This window comes from Typopeltis vanoorti, chromosome 18 (genome assembly GCF_054136105.1).
Source record: "Typopeltis vanoorti isolate ZY-2024b chromosome 18, IOZ_Tvanoo_1.0, whole genome shotgun sequence".
Lineage (NCBI taxonomy): Eukaryota > Metazoa > Arthropoda > Arachnida > Uropygi > Thelyphonidae > Typopeltis > Typopeltis vanoorti.
Window position 1 is genome coordinate 11,701,386 of NC_143566.1, and position 16,407 is coordinate 11,717,792.

The 16,407-nt window shown below is 35.1% G+C and overlaps 1 protein-coding gene across 3 annotated transcripts in view; it reads right to left on the reverse strand.

Moving 5' to 3' along the window:
• The window catches only part of Opa1 (Opa1 mitochondrial dynamin like GTPase), a 712,584-nt gene that overhangs the window by 335,795 nt on the left and 360,382 nt on the right, over window positions 1–16,407 (reverse strand). For all 3 annotated transcript variants that reach the window (XM_090408405.1, XM_090408403.1, XM_090408406.1), the window contains one exon: window positions 13,025–13,097. In XM_090408405.1, coding sequence (XP_090264531.1) covers window positions 13,025–13,097 — 73 coding nt within the window. The remainder of the gene's footprint in view (window positions 1–13,024; window positions 13,098–16,407) is intronic.

Consider the following 16,407-nt stretch of genomic DNA (forward strand, 5'->3'; position numbering starts at 1 on the left):
GTTTTTTTCAGTGTCTTTTAATAGCTTTCTATGTTCTTAATGCTTAATGAAGTCAATCCCGACGTAACATGTTGCGTTTTCAAATAAATCTCAATTTGTTATAATTCTCGGATTTTTAGTCAGTTTATATTAAAATGAACATAACCCAACTCAGAGTTAATAGTAGTAGTTATATATATATATATATATATGCATGCCGGCTTGGTTCGCCAATTGGTTAGCATATCCGCTCTCCAGCCAAAAGGCTGTGGGCATGGATGTTTGTGATTGTTTGTGAAAATACTAATAGTGATGGTGGGGAGTAGATGGCATTGGTGTAGATAATGTCGTGGAGATAGAGAGTTGTGGAGTGGGTGCCCTCCCTTGATGAGTCCATGGACTCCCTGGAGGTGTCACGTAATAATAATAATAACTTGGCTAATATAGAATCTGGAAAAGTGAACTTTTATATTGAAGCACAAATGAAGGAATATTGATGTATGAAATTTCCAGATTAAAAGGAATTATTTGACAATTGACCAGGAAGTAAAAGAAAACTAAGTAATAAAATAACAGGAAGGAAATTGCAAAATTCATAATTTATCAATAAATAATAGTAATGATAACAAGGTAACTCAATTAGAATATAAGAAAAAAAAAAAAAGAAGCAATATGTAGGATAATTCAATGATTATTGCACCTGACAATGGAGTCAGTACAGTGAGCTTCCCAAGAGTTAAATGAAGGATGTGAAGACTGCAAAGAGAGAAACTGAAAAGAAAAGAGTTTCTGGTGCTCATAGACATAAATGATTTAAGTAGCAATAAACATAACATGAGAGAAATAGTAAGAAACAAGAAAGCGAAAATTGTTAGTTTATTATTGAGATATGAGTTAACCTCCCTACTGACCAAGGTGGATGAAATATTCAGACCACCTTAGAATTTTTCATGGATCAAAAAAGTCAGTGGCATTCTACCTTTTATAATATAATTACCCTCCTCTGCCATTAATACCTTAGTGGTGACTGTAGAGCCATTAGCAGATTAACTGAAAGGAACCTTTGTGTCACTTGACTTAAAATATGCTATGTTAATTGGAATTTATTTTGTCTCTTCCCAAAAATAAAATCAATTTCACATATGCAAAAATAAATAATCAATCCTGAAATAACCACAGATCAGCCTTTGCAATGAATTTATTTAGTAGCAGTATTAAATTTGCTGTGTTTATTCTTCAAGTCAGTGCAATGAAAAAGACAGTTTTATGAACTTTCATTTTACTGCTTTTCTTTTCCTTTAGTGTTACATGGTGATCAGCATTATCAAACAAGATCAAGATCAAACAAGTTTGCACTAAACTATTTTAAGGCTGGGACAACTCATATAAAGAAGCTAATGACTTCATATCACTTGCCATAATGCAAAGCACATCTCCTTGTAGACATCAGCATTCATTTCAGACAAATTATCGAGATTACAACCATGTCAGAAGAAACTATTTTAATTTCCCGACATTTCGACCTTCATATTAAGGTCATCATCTGGAGTATACACATATATACAGAGACAAGCTATATTACATTTCACACAGTATGATAAAAACACAACAGTGATTTGATCAACGGATATTCTACTGGCCTGACCTCTAGTGAAAATAAAATAGCTACATCAAAGCTATATTTTGTTTATGACAACATCAGAGAAAAGATTTTTTTTCCCCCCACATAGTTTTATTACAGCAAAAGTGATATCCTGATTTAATGAGAATTGTTATATTAGATTTAAGATCCTGGATTACCTATGGTCCTATTTATAACTAACTCTTAGGGAGAAGGGTCATGCAGGTAGAATATGTGTCTTCCATATTCTTGGAACTTTTAGACCATCATTACTGTTAAGATTAGGGTGGTTGATAAGAATTTCACAGGCCTCCTTAAATTTACGTTAATGCCACGTTTTGGTGTGATGTAAACAACAGATGTGTTTCCAGTCAATTCTATTTAGAGTATTCAGGGCATGATCAGAAAGGCCAGCTTTACCATAGTTATTAAAATTAACTATGGCGGGCCAGTGGAGGAAGTTATTAAAATCCAGGGTGGGCCAATGGAGGAAGTGGATCCTTGGATAAGTTGAGTAAGTTCTTTAATTTTGCAGGAAGTTTAAAGGTGATTTTAAGGTCGTATTCCTGTAGTATTCTATTTATTTTATCTGATATCCCTTTAATGTATGGAATGGTTGCAGTTTTATTGCTGTCTAGTTTATTTTGCTTTTAAGTGAGGTCTTGTAAAGAATTTTGTTGATAGTATTTTGGCTGTAGCCATTTTTAGGAAGGTATTGCTGATAACTTTTAATTTAATTAAGTGCTTGTTCATTGGAACAAATCTTCAAAGCCCTGTTTTTTAGTGTGTTAATGACACCTAGTTTTTGTGTTGTGTGCTGGTTGGAGTTTATGTGTGTATATATTGGCCAGTATGTGTAGGTTTCTGGTAAACAGTGAAGGAAAGACTGCCAGAAGGAAGATGTATGACAGGTGTATCTAGAAAAGGAAGTGTGTTCTGCTTTTCAATCTCAATTGTGAATTGTTTGCATTTCTGTTGTTTGTTTAGGTGGGTGAGGAAAGTGTAACGTCTGGCAGACATGGGACGAGATAGTGAAAACATTGTTAACATTGTCTAAGCCAGACTTTGGGTTTTAAAGGAGAGGAATCTAGAGCACATGTGCAAAGAGCACTGTGGTATTGGGAGGGAATTTGTCCTGTAATAGAAGGATTGTGACATTTGTGAAGAGGGCAGAGATGTCAAAACTGACTAAAAAATCACCTTTTTCCAGTGTGATGTCTTTGATTTTGTTTACAAAGTGTTGTGTGTTTTAAATATAGGAGGAATGACCTACCAACTTCTTGAGTTTTGACACTAGTTTCTTGGCTAGGTGGTAATCAGGGCTGTCTATACCTTCGACTATCAGCTGGAGCGGTACGTTCTGTTTGTGAATCTTTGGTAAACTGCAAGTTCTCATGGAACGAGCGTAGTGCAGAAGTAATTTTTTTACTGTGTCTTCAGACCAAGAAGTGACTGATTTAAGTAGCGTTTCCGTTTTCTTTTTTATTTGATTGGTTGGTATATAGTTAACAAGCTGATAGGTGCTGTTGTCTGAGACAATTAGATTCATTTTTACTAAATATGTTGTTTTCAGTTTAAAATAACTATGGAACTGCCTTTATCAGCTCTAGTGAATATGATGCAGGATTTAATTTTAGCGATTTCAAAGCTGCCAATTCTGATCTGGTTAGGTTGCTAGTTATAGTTTTTGTATAATTTAATTTAAAATGTTTGAGGTTTCCAAGTGTATTTTATCAGCCATGGGCTCACCATTATCACCCCAACTGCTAACCTTTATATGGAATATTTTGAGCATTGTGCTCTAGATTCCTCTCCTTTAAAATCCAAAGTCTGGCTTAGATACGTTGACAATGTTTTTGCTATCTTGTCCCATGGCTGCCAGATATTAGACACTTTCCTCAGCCACCTAAATAAACAATACAAACGCATACAATTCACAATTCACAAAAGCATCTGTTGTTTACATTACACCAAAACATGATATGAACATAAATTTAAGGAGGCCTATAAAATTCTTATCAACTACCCTAATCTTAACAATAATGACAGACTAAAAATCCCATGAATATGGAATGCACATATTAAGCTTTCTCCCTAAGAGTTATTTATAAATAAGACTATAGGTAATCCAGTGTTGCGTAGGGGAGGGGCTTTTATTATTATTTTTTTTTATTATTAGTACTTACTAGTGTTGCATGTATCAATTCTATCACGTATGTCTCTATGTTGAATAGACTTGTGTTGTAGTTATGCATTCCACATTAGTAATAACAAACTAAGCCTTATGTCACGTTTCTTTTATGATTTTCTTACTTAACTTAATCTTTCGGGCCACCAGAAAATTATCCGTTCCCTGAATCCTATATATTATCCTTATTACTCAAACAAATTTATTTTTTTGCTGTGCCAGCTTGAGCATTAAAGTTAGGGATAGACTCTAGCTTTAGGTTAACTATAGAATCACAGGTATTACTAGCAATATAATTAAATTCCTAGAAACTTGGAATCGCTGGCATAATCTTATTCTTGTTTGCAGTAGTGCCCTTACTTTCACTTGGGGTATTCGCGCTCACTCACACTTACTCAGGTTTGATTTTTATGAAGGGTCAGAGTCAGTCAACATGATCAGATACACATAAATTTAAAGAATCAAGCATTTATTAAATCCAATTGATGATACTACACAAATTAAATTGATTATCAAATTCTAAAGAAAATTCATTACCTCTCATTCACTCTCTCAGTCATTAATCAATTTCAATATTCTACCTTAAAATATCAGCAATTCTATGTCTCAATATCTCAGTACATAATACACTTATGATAACAATTCATTATTAGCACTAAATTCAGAATACAAGCAAAATTTCAATATCTCAATGACTCAGAACATGTTACACTTAAAGTTTACAATTTACTTTATACATTAAATTCAAATTATCAGCAAAACTCAATACCTCACTAACTCAGTATACGTTACATTAAAATTTACAATTCATTTTTCTCATTAAGGCAACACACTCTTCAAATTCTCTTAGAACAATCAATACAGATTCTTTATCGGGTTGAAAGTTCCAAATGTCCGTCTCAAGAAAACGTAATCATTTACATTCAGATCTAAACTTTTCACTCTTTCCTGTAATGCAATCTTAAATTCCACTCTCTTAAATATAAGTCAATCTCAAAAGGCTAGAATAAGTGAGAGTACTTATCTAATTCTTTTATCTTCAGTTCTTGCCATCCTTTGTCCTTTGTTTTCGAATCTGGATTTCTCGATATCAATGCCACGTGGTTTACACGTGCTCGTTGGGCTGGACGCTAGTCTTCTGCCTAGATTTTATGTACTTTGGACTTCTACTACGGCCTGCGATTTTATCTTGCCGACTCTACTACGGTGACATACTGAACTCTGTCATAAGTCAGCCCTCAAATATGAGAGCTGAGCTGCGAATATTTCTCGAAGCACTCGGAGAGAAATTTCGGGACCAAGAAAAAACGGAGGGGATTTCCTTCCGTGTTACGGGTTATATACCATCTTCAAGAGCACCACCTTTTCGCATTTGAAATTTTCCATCGCTTTGCCATTGGCCTCCGTTTGGGTGACTACACCGATGTACACACGGGACTTCTTGGTTTGGGGAACGTATGAGTCAGCGTGCTTTCTAAGATATAGTGCCCTCAGGTATTTTTCTGACCTCACTGCATTTAGGGTGATCTTTGCCCTATATCGTTGAAATAGTTCGCATTCTTTCTTTGCATTTTTTTGTTAATAATTCTCTCTTATTCTGCCCTTTTTTTCTGACCTATATTTATTCTAGACACTCAGGTATAAGTTTCAAAATTCACAAAATCATTATACAGAAGGTGGTTACAAACAAAAAAACACATTTTTTCTGCTAAAGGATAGGTATGTAACTTTGATTTAATGTAAATTGTTAGATTCTGGAATGGTGACGTCAGAAAATTCTGAAGGCGCTGATTTCAGATTTAACACCAGGATCTTAAATCTAATATAACAATTCTCATGTTAAATCAGGACATCACTTTTGCTGTAATAAAACTATCTATGTGGGAAAAAAAATTTTCCTCTGATGTTGTCAGAAACAGAATAGCTTTGATGTAGTTATTTTATTTTATTTTCACTAGAGGTCAGGACAGTAGAATATCTGTTGATCAAATCATTGTCTCTTTAGCATACTATATGAAATGGAATACAGCTTGTCTCTGTATATATGTGTATACTCTAGATGATGACCTTGATATGAAGGTCGAAATGTCAGGAAATTAAAATAGTTTCTTCTAACACGGTTGTAGTCTTCATAATTTGTCTGAAATGAATTTCATTTTACTGACTTATTTTTGCAGAATTTTCAAATGTTTGCATTGAAAATCATTCTGCTAAATATTTATATTTTTTTTCTAAATAACACAATATTATTGAAATAAATATGACCGTTTGCTTTCTTTCCTTTCAAAATGCCATTATATGGATCTTAGCGGTTCAGTTTTAGAAATAAATTTTTCTGTTTTTATGAACAACAAATGATGTTAAATCGCATTACTCTCTTTCTGATTGTGAGACTTTTATAATATCAAAATGTGATAGCCAATGCTGAAAGTTTATTTTCTGGGTAGTGGCCCTTCCCTTAATGCATAACATTATACATATCTGCCACGAGATGTGTTATGCATTATGGGAGATACTGAGATAGGAGTGATGTTAGCTTGCTCCACCTTTGCAACGAGTTGCCCGGTGTTGTACCACCTTACCCCAGTCCTGAAGATACTTTTAGGAGCAAACTTTGTTTGCTCACATTTAGATAAAGGATTAAACTAAATTTATTATAGTCTAACCAAATGAAAAATAAACTTTCAACATCTTTCTCTAAATCCAGAGTAATTTAATAAAAAGGTGGCACACTGTTTGGCAACTCCTATAGGTAGAGATGACCTTGCTAATGCTTCTGCTTGGTATCTTCACTTGGGCCTGGCTCCCACTGAAGAGATCTCAATAAAGGGTCGAAACTAGTCTGGGTATGACCCTTCGCATAATGCATAGCATTATACATGTGCATAATGATATGTGCTTTGCATTATGGGATACTAAGGCAAGTAAAGTGAAGCCATTAGCCTCCACATACAAGTAGCTCAGTCGTAAAGTTACTTAATGTGCAAACTTTACTTGTTTATACTTGGATAAAGGATTAAATCAAGAATATAATTTCTTGGCATCTTTAATTTATAGTATAACCAAGTGAAAAAAACTTTCAACTCCTTACATTGGTGTACAAACATAATAATCCCTGTGTCTTTGAAGCAATTCCACCAGCATCAACATTCTCTATTCTAGTTGCTATATCACATCTCTCTCTTCGGTCTGACCACTCTCGTTTCTCTGATCTCGATTCTGATTTCCATTATAGATTTGAGTATCTTAAATCTATAACTTCATTTCACTCATTGAGAAATGAAATAAAATAATTATTCTCTTATCTATATCCATACTATTTCTTTGCAATTTGAATATTCCAACTACTGCCTCATTTTCTTTCTGGATCACAGTATTTTGTTATTTAGAGAATAGCAATCAGCTAACGTTTTACATAACGATTGTCTGTTATTGTCCGTACATAAAAAGCCATCATGTCATGAAACTTGAATCAGTTGATTCAACTGAATGAGTTGATATAGTGGAATTACTGAGTGAGCACTTTGCAAGAGTATATCACCCAGGTGGTGACATTGAAGGAATGAAGGAACCATTAGTTTATACAGGAATTGTAGTGAATGAAATGGAGGTGAATAGTCTATTATAAAATCTTAATGTGAATACATCTGTGGGATTGGAAGGTATATCAACACGGGTCTTACGTGAAGCGGCTAATGAATTGTCAGTGCCCTTGACCATATTGTTCAATCTGAGTCTCAGGTCTGGTTTAGTCCCGAAGGGTGGAAAGATGGGAAAATAGTTTCACTGCATAAAGGAAGATCCAAGACAGCTGTTGCAAATTACCGACCGATCAGCACATGAGGAGTTGTTGTCAAGGGCTTGGAGAAAGTAGTCAAGAGTAAAATACAGGAATGGATTGATGAAAATGAGATACTGTATGGGGGACTGCATGATTCTGTGAAGGGTAGATCATGCCTCAGTAACTTGCTCAAGTTTTATAACACAGTGACGGCTGAACTGGATAGGGGTAATGGGTTTACAGTGATTCTGCAGGACCTGGCTAAGGCCTTTGACATGATACCACATGGAATTCTAATCCATAAACTGCAACATCTGAGAATGGATATAGGGTTGGTGAGATGGATAGGTGGGTGGTTGATGGAGAGATATCAGTGAGTAGTTTATTCAGGAGTAGAGTCCAAAAGATGCCTGTGACTAGTGGTGTGCTGCAAGGTTCTGTTCTTGTACCACTACTATTTAATTTGTTCATTAACGATATAGGAAAGGATCTGAGAGGAACAGTTCATTTGTTTGCTGATGATGCAAAGTTGGGTAGGACAATAGTGAATGCAGATGATGTCAGAATTTTGAAAGATGATTTGGATAGATTGAAGTACCGGACTAAGGAGAATGGATGTCAATTTAATGTGTCAAAATGTAACGTTATGCATTTTGTGGTGAAAAGATTAGCAGCAGTATACCACATGGTGGAACAGTATTCCAGGAGATTGATGAGACCAGGGATTTTGGGAGTGTTGGTTGATAGGGAGTTCAAGTTTCGGAGGCACATTGCAAAAGTGGTTAAATCAGCTCATCAAATCACTTGGCTGCTAAAAAATACATTGCCAAGCAGAGACAGGCAAGTTATTGTTCCTCTGTATCAAGCCTTGATAAGACCCATCTCAACTACTGTGCCCAGATTTGATTGCCTGGGTTTCTTCTAGATGAGGATCCAGAGGCGAGTGACCAAGATGATAGCAGGTCTATGGAATGAACCTTATGAGAACAGGTTGAAGATTTGTGGATTGCAGAAATTGGTTGATAAGCAGAAGAGGGGGGATATAATTGAGACATTTAAATTACTGAAGGGTTTCTATAGGATTAATTCAGAGGATATATTTGAGAACAGGACTGATGGTGGGAGGACTAGGGGCCATCCATGGAAGCTGGGCAAGAGTGTGGTTAGTAAGGGTGTTAGAGCTAGTTTTTTACTTTTAGAGTGGGGAATGAGTGGAATAAGCTGCCAGAGTCTGTTGTGGGTGCTATGAGACTGTGAATGAGTTCAAGGCAAAGTATAATAGATACTGTGCGAATGTTGAATAGTAGATGAACATGATGTTCAGGGCCTCCCTCGATGAGTCTAAGGACTCCTTGGAGTTACCCATAATAATAATAATAATAATAAAATTACTAAAGAAAGGAAATTTACCAACAGAATGGAGAACAGGCCAGATCATGCCCATCCACAAAAAAGGAGATGTCAGATCCTGCACTAACTATAGACCTATCACCCTTCTAAACCACTGCTATAAAATATTCATTCGGATTCTTCAAAACAGAGTTAAATATTCCTATGAAGAACAGATGGAAGAAGAGCAAATGGGATTTAGAAATAGGAGAAGCACAATAGATGCAATTTTCATATTAAACAGATTAGCAGATCTTATGAGAGACAAAAATTAAAACTCTACTGCTGTTTAATTGATTTCAAACAAGCCTTTGACTCAATAAATAGAAGCAAACTTATTAAAACCCTAGAAAACAGAGGATTTGACAAATACCTATTAAATTGTATTAAGAATTACTATTCAGACACACAAGCAATGGTGAAATACAATAACATTGAAACAGATCAAATAGCAATTAAAAAAGGAGTTATGAAAGGTTGCCCATTGTCACCATATTTATTCAACCTGTATCTAAAAGCAGTAGTAGGACTACAGATGTGTGAAGGCATAACTGTAAATGGAAGAAATATAACACATTTAAAGTATACTGAGGACATAGTTATCACCACAGACAGCCAATAAAAAATATAAAATATTCTGACCAAGCTGCATCAAACGAGTAACAAATATGATATGAAAATCAATTTTAGTATAACAAAACTAATGGTAATAGGAAGAAAAAGGGAAGCAATCCAAAAGAAAATAGGAAACAATAACATAGAACAAGTAAAGCAATCCGGTTACCTAGGATCAATGATCACTGAAGATCTAGACCAGAGTTCTTCAACCTTTTTACACCTGCGGACTGGGGAAATTGAGAGAAACATTTTGCAGATCAGCTGATGGCTAAGACAAACATATAAACCAATGTAGATAGTATTTTATTTATTAAATCCAATGTTATGAAATTACAATTTTTAGCTAGTGCTACATCTGCTGCTGCTTAGAGGTTAGAAAATTTGATATACGTGGCTGGAGCGTTGTTTCTGAGAGAAGAAGAAATTTTTGGCAGACTGCCAGGAAATTTCCACAGACTGGTGCTGATCTGCAGACCACAGATTGAGGAACAAGGATCTAGACCAGTGGTTGCCAAAGTGGTCGATATAACATTGTTAGAGGTTGATTCGGGCTCAAGGGTCAATAGAAAAATTTAAGACATCATTTTACAGGTAATATTTAATTCCGTTAACTTGGATTACCTCCATCCTGAATGACAACGCAATTAAGAGTGAATCTTGGGAACAGTGACATGAATAGGACCTGTAAGATGGAGCAAGGTCATGAATATAGTTACGGAGGCCAATCAAGTAGGCCAAAATGACGTATTTACCAATAAATGGATGTCAGTGGTTCCTGCCCGGCCGGCACGGGGGGAGCGAGATTGCTTATTTACTTATACTTACACATATTCGATCCCAGTCTCATTTTTGCGCATCGACACACAAGTGAGCGTTAATGTTCTAAAATTCATCAACATACATATTACGTAATAATAAAATAGAGGGGGTTGATAAAAAGTCAAGAAACTCTTGAAGGGGTGGACGGTCAAAGAAGTTTTGTGACCCCTGATCTAGAGTATTTCAAAACCATAAAATACAGAATTAATAATGGATGGATAACAATGGGCAGACTACTTATTACATGTTATGAATACTTTGTGTATTCATAATATGGAACAATAAAAGATTAAGCAAAGAACTCAAAGGTATATAAAACAATGATAATTCCCACAGTACTCTATTGTTCAGAATGCTGGATCTTTATAAAAAAAGAAATCGATAAACTCAATGCTTCTGAAATGCCTAAGAAAAATCAATAGAACAAACTGGACAGAAAGAAAAACAAATGAAAAAGTCAGAGAACTTAACTTTAAAGAAACAATAATTACAGCACTAAAAACGAATCAATTAAGCTTGTTTGGACATTTCAAGAATAAACCCAGAAAGACTACCAAATATATTATTAAATGGCAGAATTGAAGGAGAGCCCAGCAGAGGAAGACCAAGAAAGAAATGGATTGACAACATTAAAGAAAGCACCCACTTAAACTTCATAATAGAACTTTATAAAACAATAACAGACAGAAAGAAATGGCAAAATTTTGTGAACTCAATTTAAAGAACTCAATCAGCCATGAATGGAAGAGAAGAAGAAGTATCTCATAATATCCTATACACACCTTGTGGATATATGTCAGGAATTTGATGATTTTTTTCCATAATGAATTTTCCTTGTGATGAACTATTGACAAGGAATTGTTGGAAAATTTTTTTTCATGAATCTGATATAATGTGCCCTGAGGGTATGTATCAGGATTATTATTATGTAACACCTCCAAGGAGTCCGAGGACTCATCAACAGAGGGCACCTCCTCTACAACTCTCCGTCTCCACCGCTCAAATCCACCAGCCAACGAATCACAACTACCATCATAATCTACACCAAACTGATTACGATAATGATGAAATTATGTTATTATTATCACACTCTGCATGGAGTCAGCTCATTGTGGAAGATTCATTCAACTGGCAACATATTCATCATACTGAAGCTAAAATTCCTTAATACTTCCTGTATTCATAACAGGTTCTGATAATGTGTTTATTTGTTCACAACTCTCAACGTAAAAAATCTACTCCTCGCACTTTTTTTTTGTCACACTTTTACACAACTTACAAGGATGGCCTCTGGTTCTTCCCCTCCCCTCTTCTCTTTTTATAGTCCCCTCTGTATTAATCCTATAAAATCTATCACTAACTTAAATGACTATTACACACCTCTTTTCCTATTATTCACTAAACTCTGTAATTTACATCCTTTAATCTTTCTCTCTCCATAGCTAACATACCAGAGTCCTGACATTGTCATTTGTCTCAGGACCTTCTCCAATGTTTCCACATCACAATGAAAACTAGGTGACCAAATCTGAGAACAACAATCCAATTGTAGTCTAACTTGTGAATTATACAGTGGCAGAACCACCTCATTATCCCTAAATATCAGTGTACTGTTTACCATAGTGGCAATACGATGTGTAGTTTTTGCTACACTTGTAATATATCCTCTAATCCTTTATCCAAGAGACTTAAAGCAAATAATGTTTATAAGTATCTTCATGACTATGCTACTTATACAGAGGTTGTCTTCACATTAATTGTCTTTGTATCCCCTAATGCAAAACACTTCTATTTGGAAGAACATCTGAACAGAAGTTGCACTGACTGATGTGAAGTCAACAACTCTCTATATAAAAGTAGCCTAGTTGTGAAGGTACTTGACATGCAAATTTTGCTTACCCTTTTATAAAGGATATGGCTGTTTTCCATCTGCTGAATGCTGTAACACAGGCTAGGAATGAGATTAGAGCTTTGGTTTCAAGCCACATGCAGTGCACTAAACTTTTCAAAATACAACAAATGGCTTGAACTGACTTGGGAAACCTGTTGTTAAACCATGACTTGGATAGTGGGCAGGAATTATGCATGGAGGTGGTGAATGAAGGCCTTTACAATTAGGAGAGCAGAAGCAGTAGTCTAATCATAAAAAGGGCATAGAGATGGGAATGGCTGAGTGAAGAAGCATTCTGTGGAAGAGTAACTTGTACAAGATTATTTCCATGGTTAGTTAGAAAGAAATGGCTGAAGCTGATTGAACAAACTTGCATAAGATTATTGTGTGAGTTACTGGGAGGCTCAAAAAAACCATACTGGTCAAAGCTGTGACCAGTGTGTTTTTTTTTAGTTCATCACTAAAAGCAAATATTTCAGCATTTTGCTCAGTTTTGTCTCTTGGTCAGTGGAATTGGAAAAAAGGGAAGCCATTATAGATCACAGACTAGTCATAAATATTAATAAAAGGTAATATACAGACAGAGTGTTTGTCATCTTTTAGATAGTGTAATACACCTGTCATGCTGAAGGGTGCATTCTCATAAGCTCTGAGTCAATTTCAACATTTGAAATTTCAAAGAGATACAAAATCATTTGCTACTTAGGAAACAGATTCTACTTATCCATTAAAACTTACCTACAGAGCTTTGATTTACAGAAAAATTGTTCTTCATATCCTTTTATTGTCTGAATGCTATCATCTTTACTGCCTAAATAAAAAATTATTAGAAAGTACAGCTTACAATAACTTAAATTCATTTTATTCAATAACAAAATAGGGAATATAGTTAATTCTCACTATTGCAAATAACCTTATAGCAAACTCATTAACTATAAAGAACTACCAATACAGCACACATATACATGCGTACCCACAACACATCACTTCAAAGGATATTTCATATGAAAAAATGCTATTCCTCTAGCAGCTACAAATATGCTAAAAAAAGAAAGTTGGCCATCTAAAGATCCTGAAACTTGTGTTAGAGTTAAGATATTTGAAGAAAAGTTACTGTTGATAAATGCCATACAGTTGTTTCCGACTCTTAGAAACAATTGGGGGGCTTGCTCGACCTCTTTTCTTTTCTTTCAGCAGTTGTAATTTCACGCCAGTAAGTTCTTTTATGTTATCCATCCATATCTTTTGTGATCTTCCTCTCCTTCTCATGCCTTCAATCTTCTCCAACATAACTGCCTTTTCCAACGACTCAAGTAACATGCCCAAAGTACGTTAACTTCTATTTAAAGATCATTGCCTCCAAGGAGCATTTTTGTCTTTATACTCTCTAAATTTTTTATTAACAAATTAAAGCAAATTTTACTGTTGTCTACTATAGATTCTCAAACTGGAATATTTTGAACAGTAAGGAATTATTATTATTATTGCACTCTCTATGGAGTCAGAAAACTCATCATGGAAGGTTTCGTCAACTGACAACATATTTATCATTGCGAATCTTAAAATCCTTACACTCCTTATTGCATTATGCATTAACAACACATTCTGGTAATGCATTCCATTCACTGACAATTCTCCAGTTAAAAAAAATCTACTCTTCACACACCTCTTCACTACACCCTCACATAACTTCCAGGGATGATCATTGGTTTTTCACCTCGTGCCTTCTACTCTTTTTATAATCTCATCTGGATTAATCCGAAAAAATTCTCTCACTAACTTAAATGTCTTTATATCACCTCTTTTCCTCCTATCCACTAAACTCTGCAATCCACATTTTTTCAACATCTCTCCAAATCCAGCAGTACAAAGTCCTGATATTGTCTTAGTCACTCGCCTCTGGACCATCTCCAATGTCGCCACATCACACTGAAAACCAGGTGATCAGATTTGAACACAACAGTCCAAGCGTCATCTGACCAGTGCTTTATACAGTGGCAGAACCACTTCCTTATACCAACACATTACAGTACTTCTTATCATAGCAGCACTACGATGTGCAGCCTTTACAGCACTTGCAATATGCCCTCTAAACCTCAGTCTACTGTCAACCACCACACCCAAATCTCAAATCTCATCCACTTCCTGCAGTATGGCACAGTCAATATAGTACACAGCCTTATATATATTTCTGTACCCTAAATTGCAACACCTTGCACTTATTAATATTAATAAGTGCAATTAACTACAACCCCAGTTATTTGTCCAAGCCAAAAGTCAATTCAAATCTTCCTGAAAGGAATTAACATCAGCAATGCTACTTATAATTCTTCCCAGCTTTGCATCATCAGCAAACAACTGAAGATTCTCAGTCAGTCCACATGATATATTGTTTACAAAAGTTACACAGCAGGGGCCCAACTAATGCGGCAGCTAATGTAATTATATATATTGCAACAACCAATGTAACTATGAATCTTTTCAAAAGATAACAGTGTTACTGGTGATGCATAGGCCATTCTCTGATTGGTTTTAGAGATGGCATATCATTGATATGGGGATTTTTTTAAATTTTTTTTTTGGTCCCAGAACCTCAGGTTTGTATTTCCACATCTCAAAAAATAAACCACAGAATCCACCAAACACAATGAGCATTAGAATTTAGAGCCATGAAATGGTGAGAGTATTCTCTCTTTCTCTTTTAATCTCTCTCTCTCTGCATACATCATTTGCTAACGTTCACATCTCTATTTCTGATATCAGTTTTACACATTGACTGCCAACTATGAGATAACTCATATCTCGTAGTTGGCAGTCAATTGGCGGTCTGCTGCTGGATGCCCAATACGAGTTATCTCGTAGTGTCCAGGATGATCTATGATGCCAACTATGATCATTCTTGTAACAAATACCTGATAACTATACATACTGGGCATCTGTGGCAAGTCCATTCAAAGCCTTGATGGTGGTGGGAAATGAAACAAGTGGTAAAATAAAATGGATTTATTCAGAAAAGAAAAAAATATTCACTTCACCTAAAAGATTTCTAGTAGCAAAAAACAAGGTATATAAAATATTTTTTATGCATGATATTTCTTTAAACATTCTCCTATACATCTGTATTATCTGCAACAAACAACTGTATACAGGAAAAGTGTTATTTGTACTCCCCGAAGCTGTCTCAGTGACCAAGATGAAATATTGGAAGCATTAAAATTAGTTTCAAATCCTTTCCTAGTGCTGTCAACACTCCATTAAACCTTCAACATAATGAAGATGCATATTTTTGGGGAAGCAGATAGCAACAGCTAGTATCTTTAAAAAAGAAAACATTATTATGCTATCAAGCAACAATATAGGTAACAATTTTTTGTTTTCTTTTCATATCCTTTAAATCTTCAATTTTTCCTATTAGCAAAGAATGAGTACCGGTACCTGGCCAGTATTCATTCTATGAAAAAATTTTATTCTTTCTTTGTGAAAAAAAAAGGGAAAAAAAAGCACTAGAATATGCTGTTCTGTATTTCTGGGGGTACTTCAGAACTTTAAACAATCTCTGCACTGCTTTCAAACCATACTTGAAGCTAGCTGACCTTATCTACTCTCCTAAGAACTTAATTCCACACCTATTATGGTCTAACTTGGAGAGCTGCCAACATCCATCTTGGTGAACACAAGAAATACATCCACTGCATAACTATGGTCAGTCAAATCTAGCTGACTATGCTTTGGATACTTTGCATGGATTAAAATGGAAAAAAAGACAACTATGCTTCAATGCAGCAAATGAAAACTTTTTTGCATTTGCTGCATTGAAGCAATGCGACATTTTTTTCAGAATCAGCAGCAAATTTAAAAAAACAGCCTAATCTAAATAAATATGGTTGTGTTAAACCTTCCTGAGATTTGGAAAACATTAGTTATTAGCCTTCCAACATTCAAGGCAAGCCAACAGGACCTACTGAAGACACTCCATTATAAAAAAATTAGGATTTCGTTCTAACTTCACTTCATTCACTTGTTTTGTGTGTGTTACTGCAATTTTAATATTATCTCTGATAAGACAAAACATAGTAGCTATAAAATCTGTGTTTAATTATTTCTTTATGTGGTATTCAATT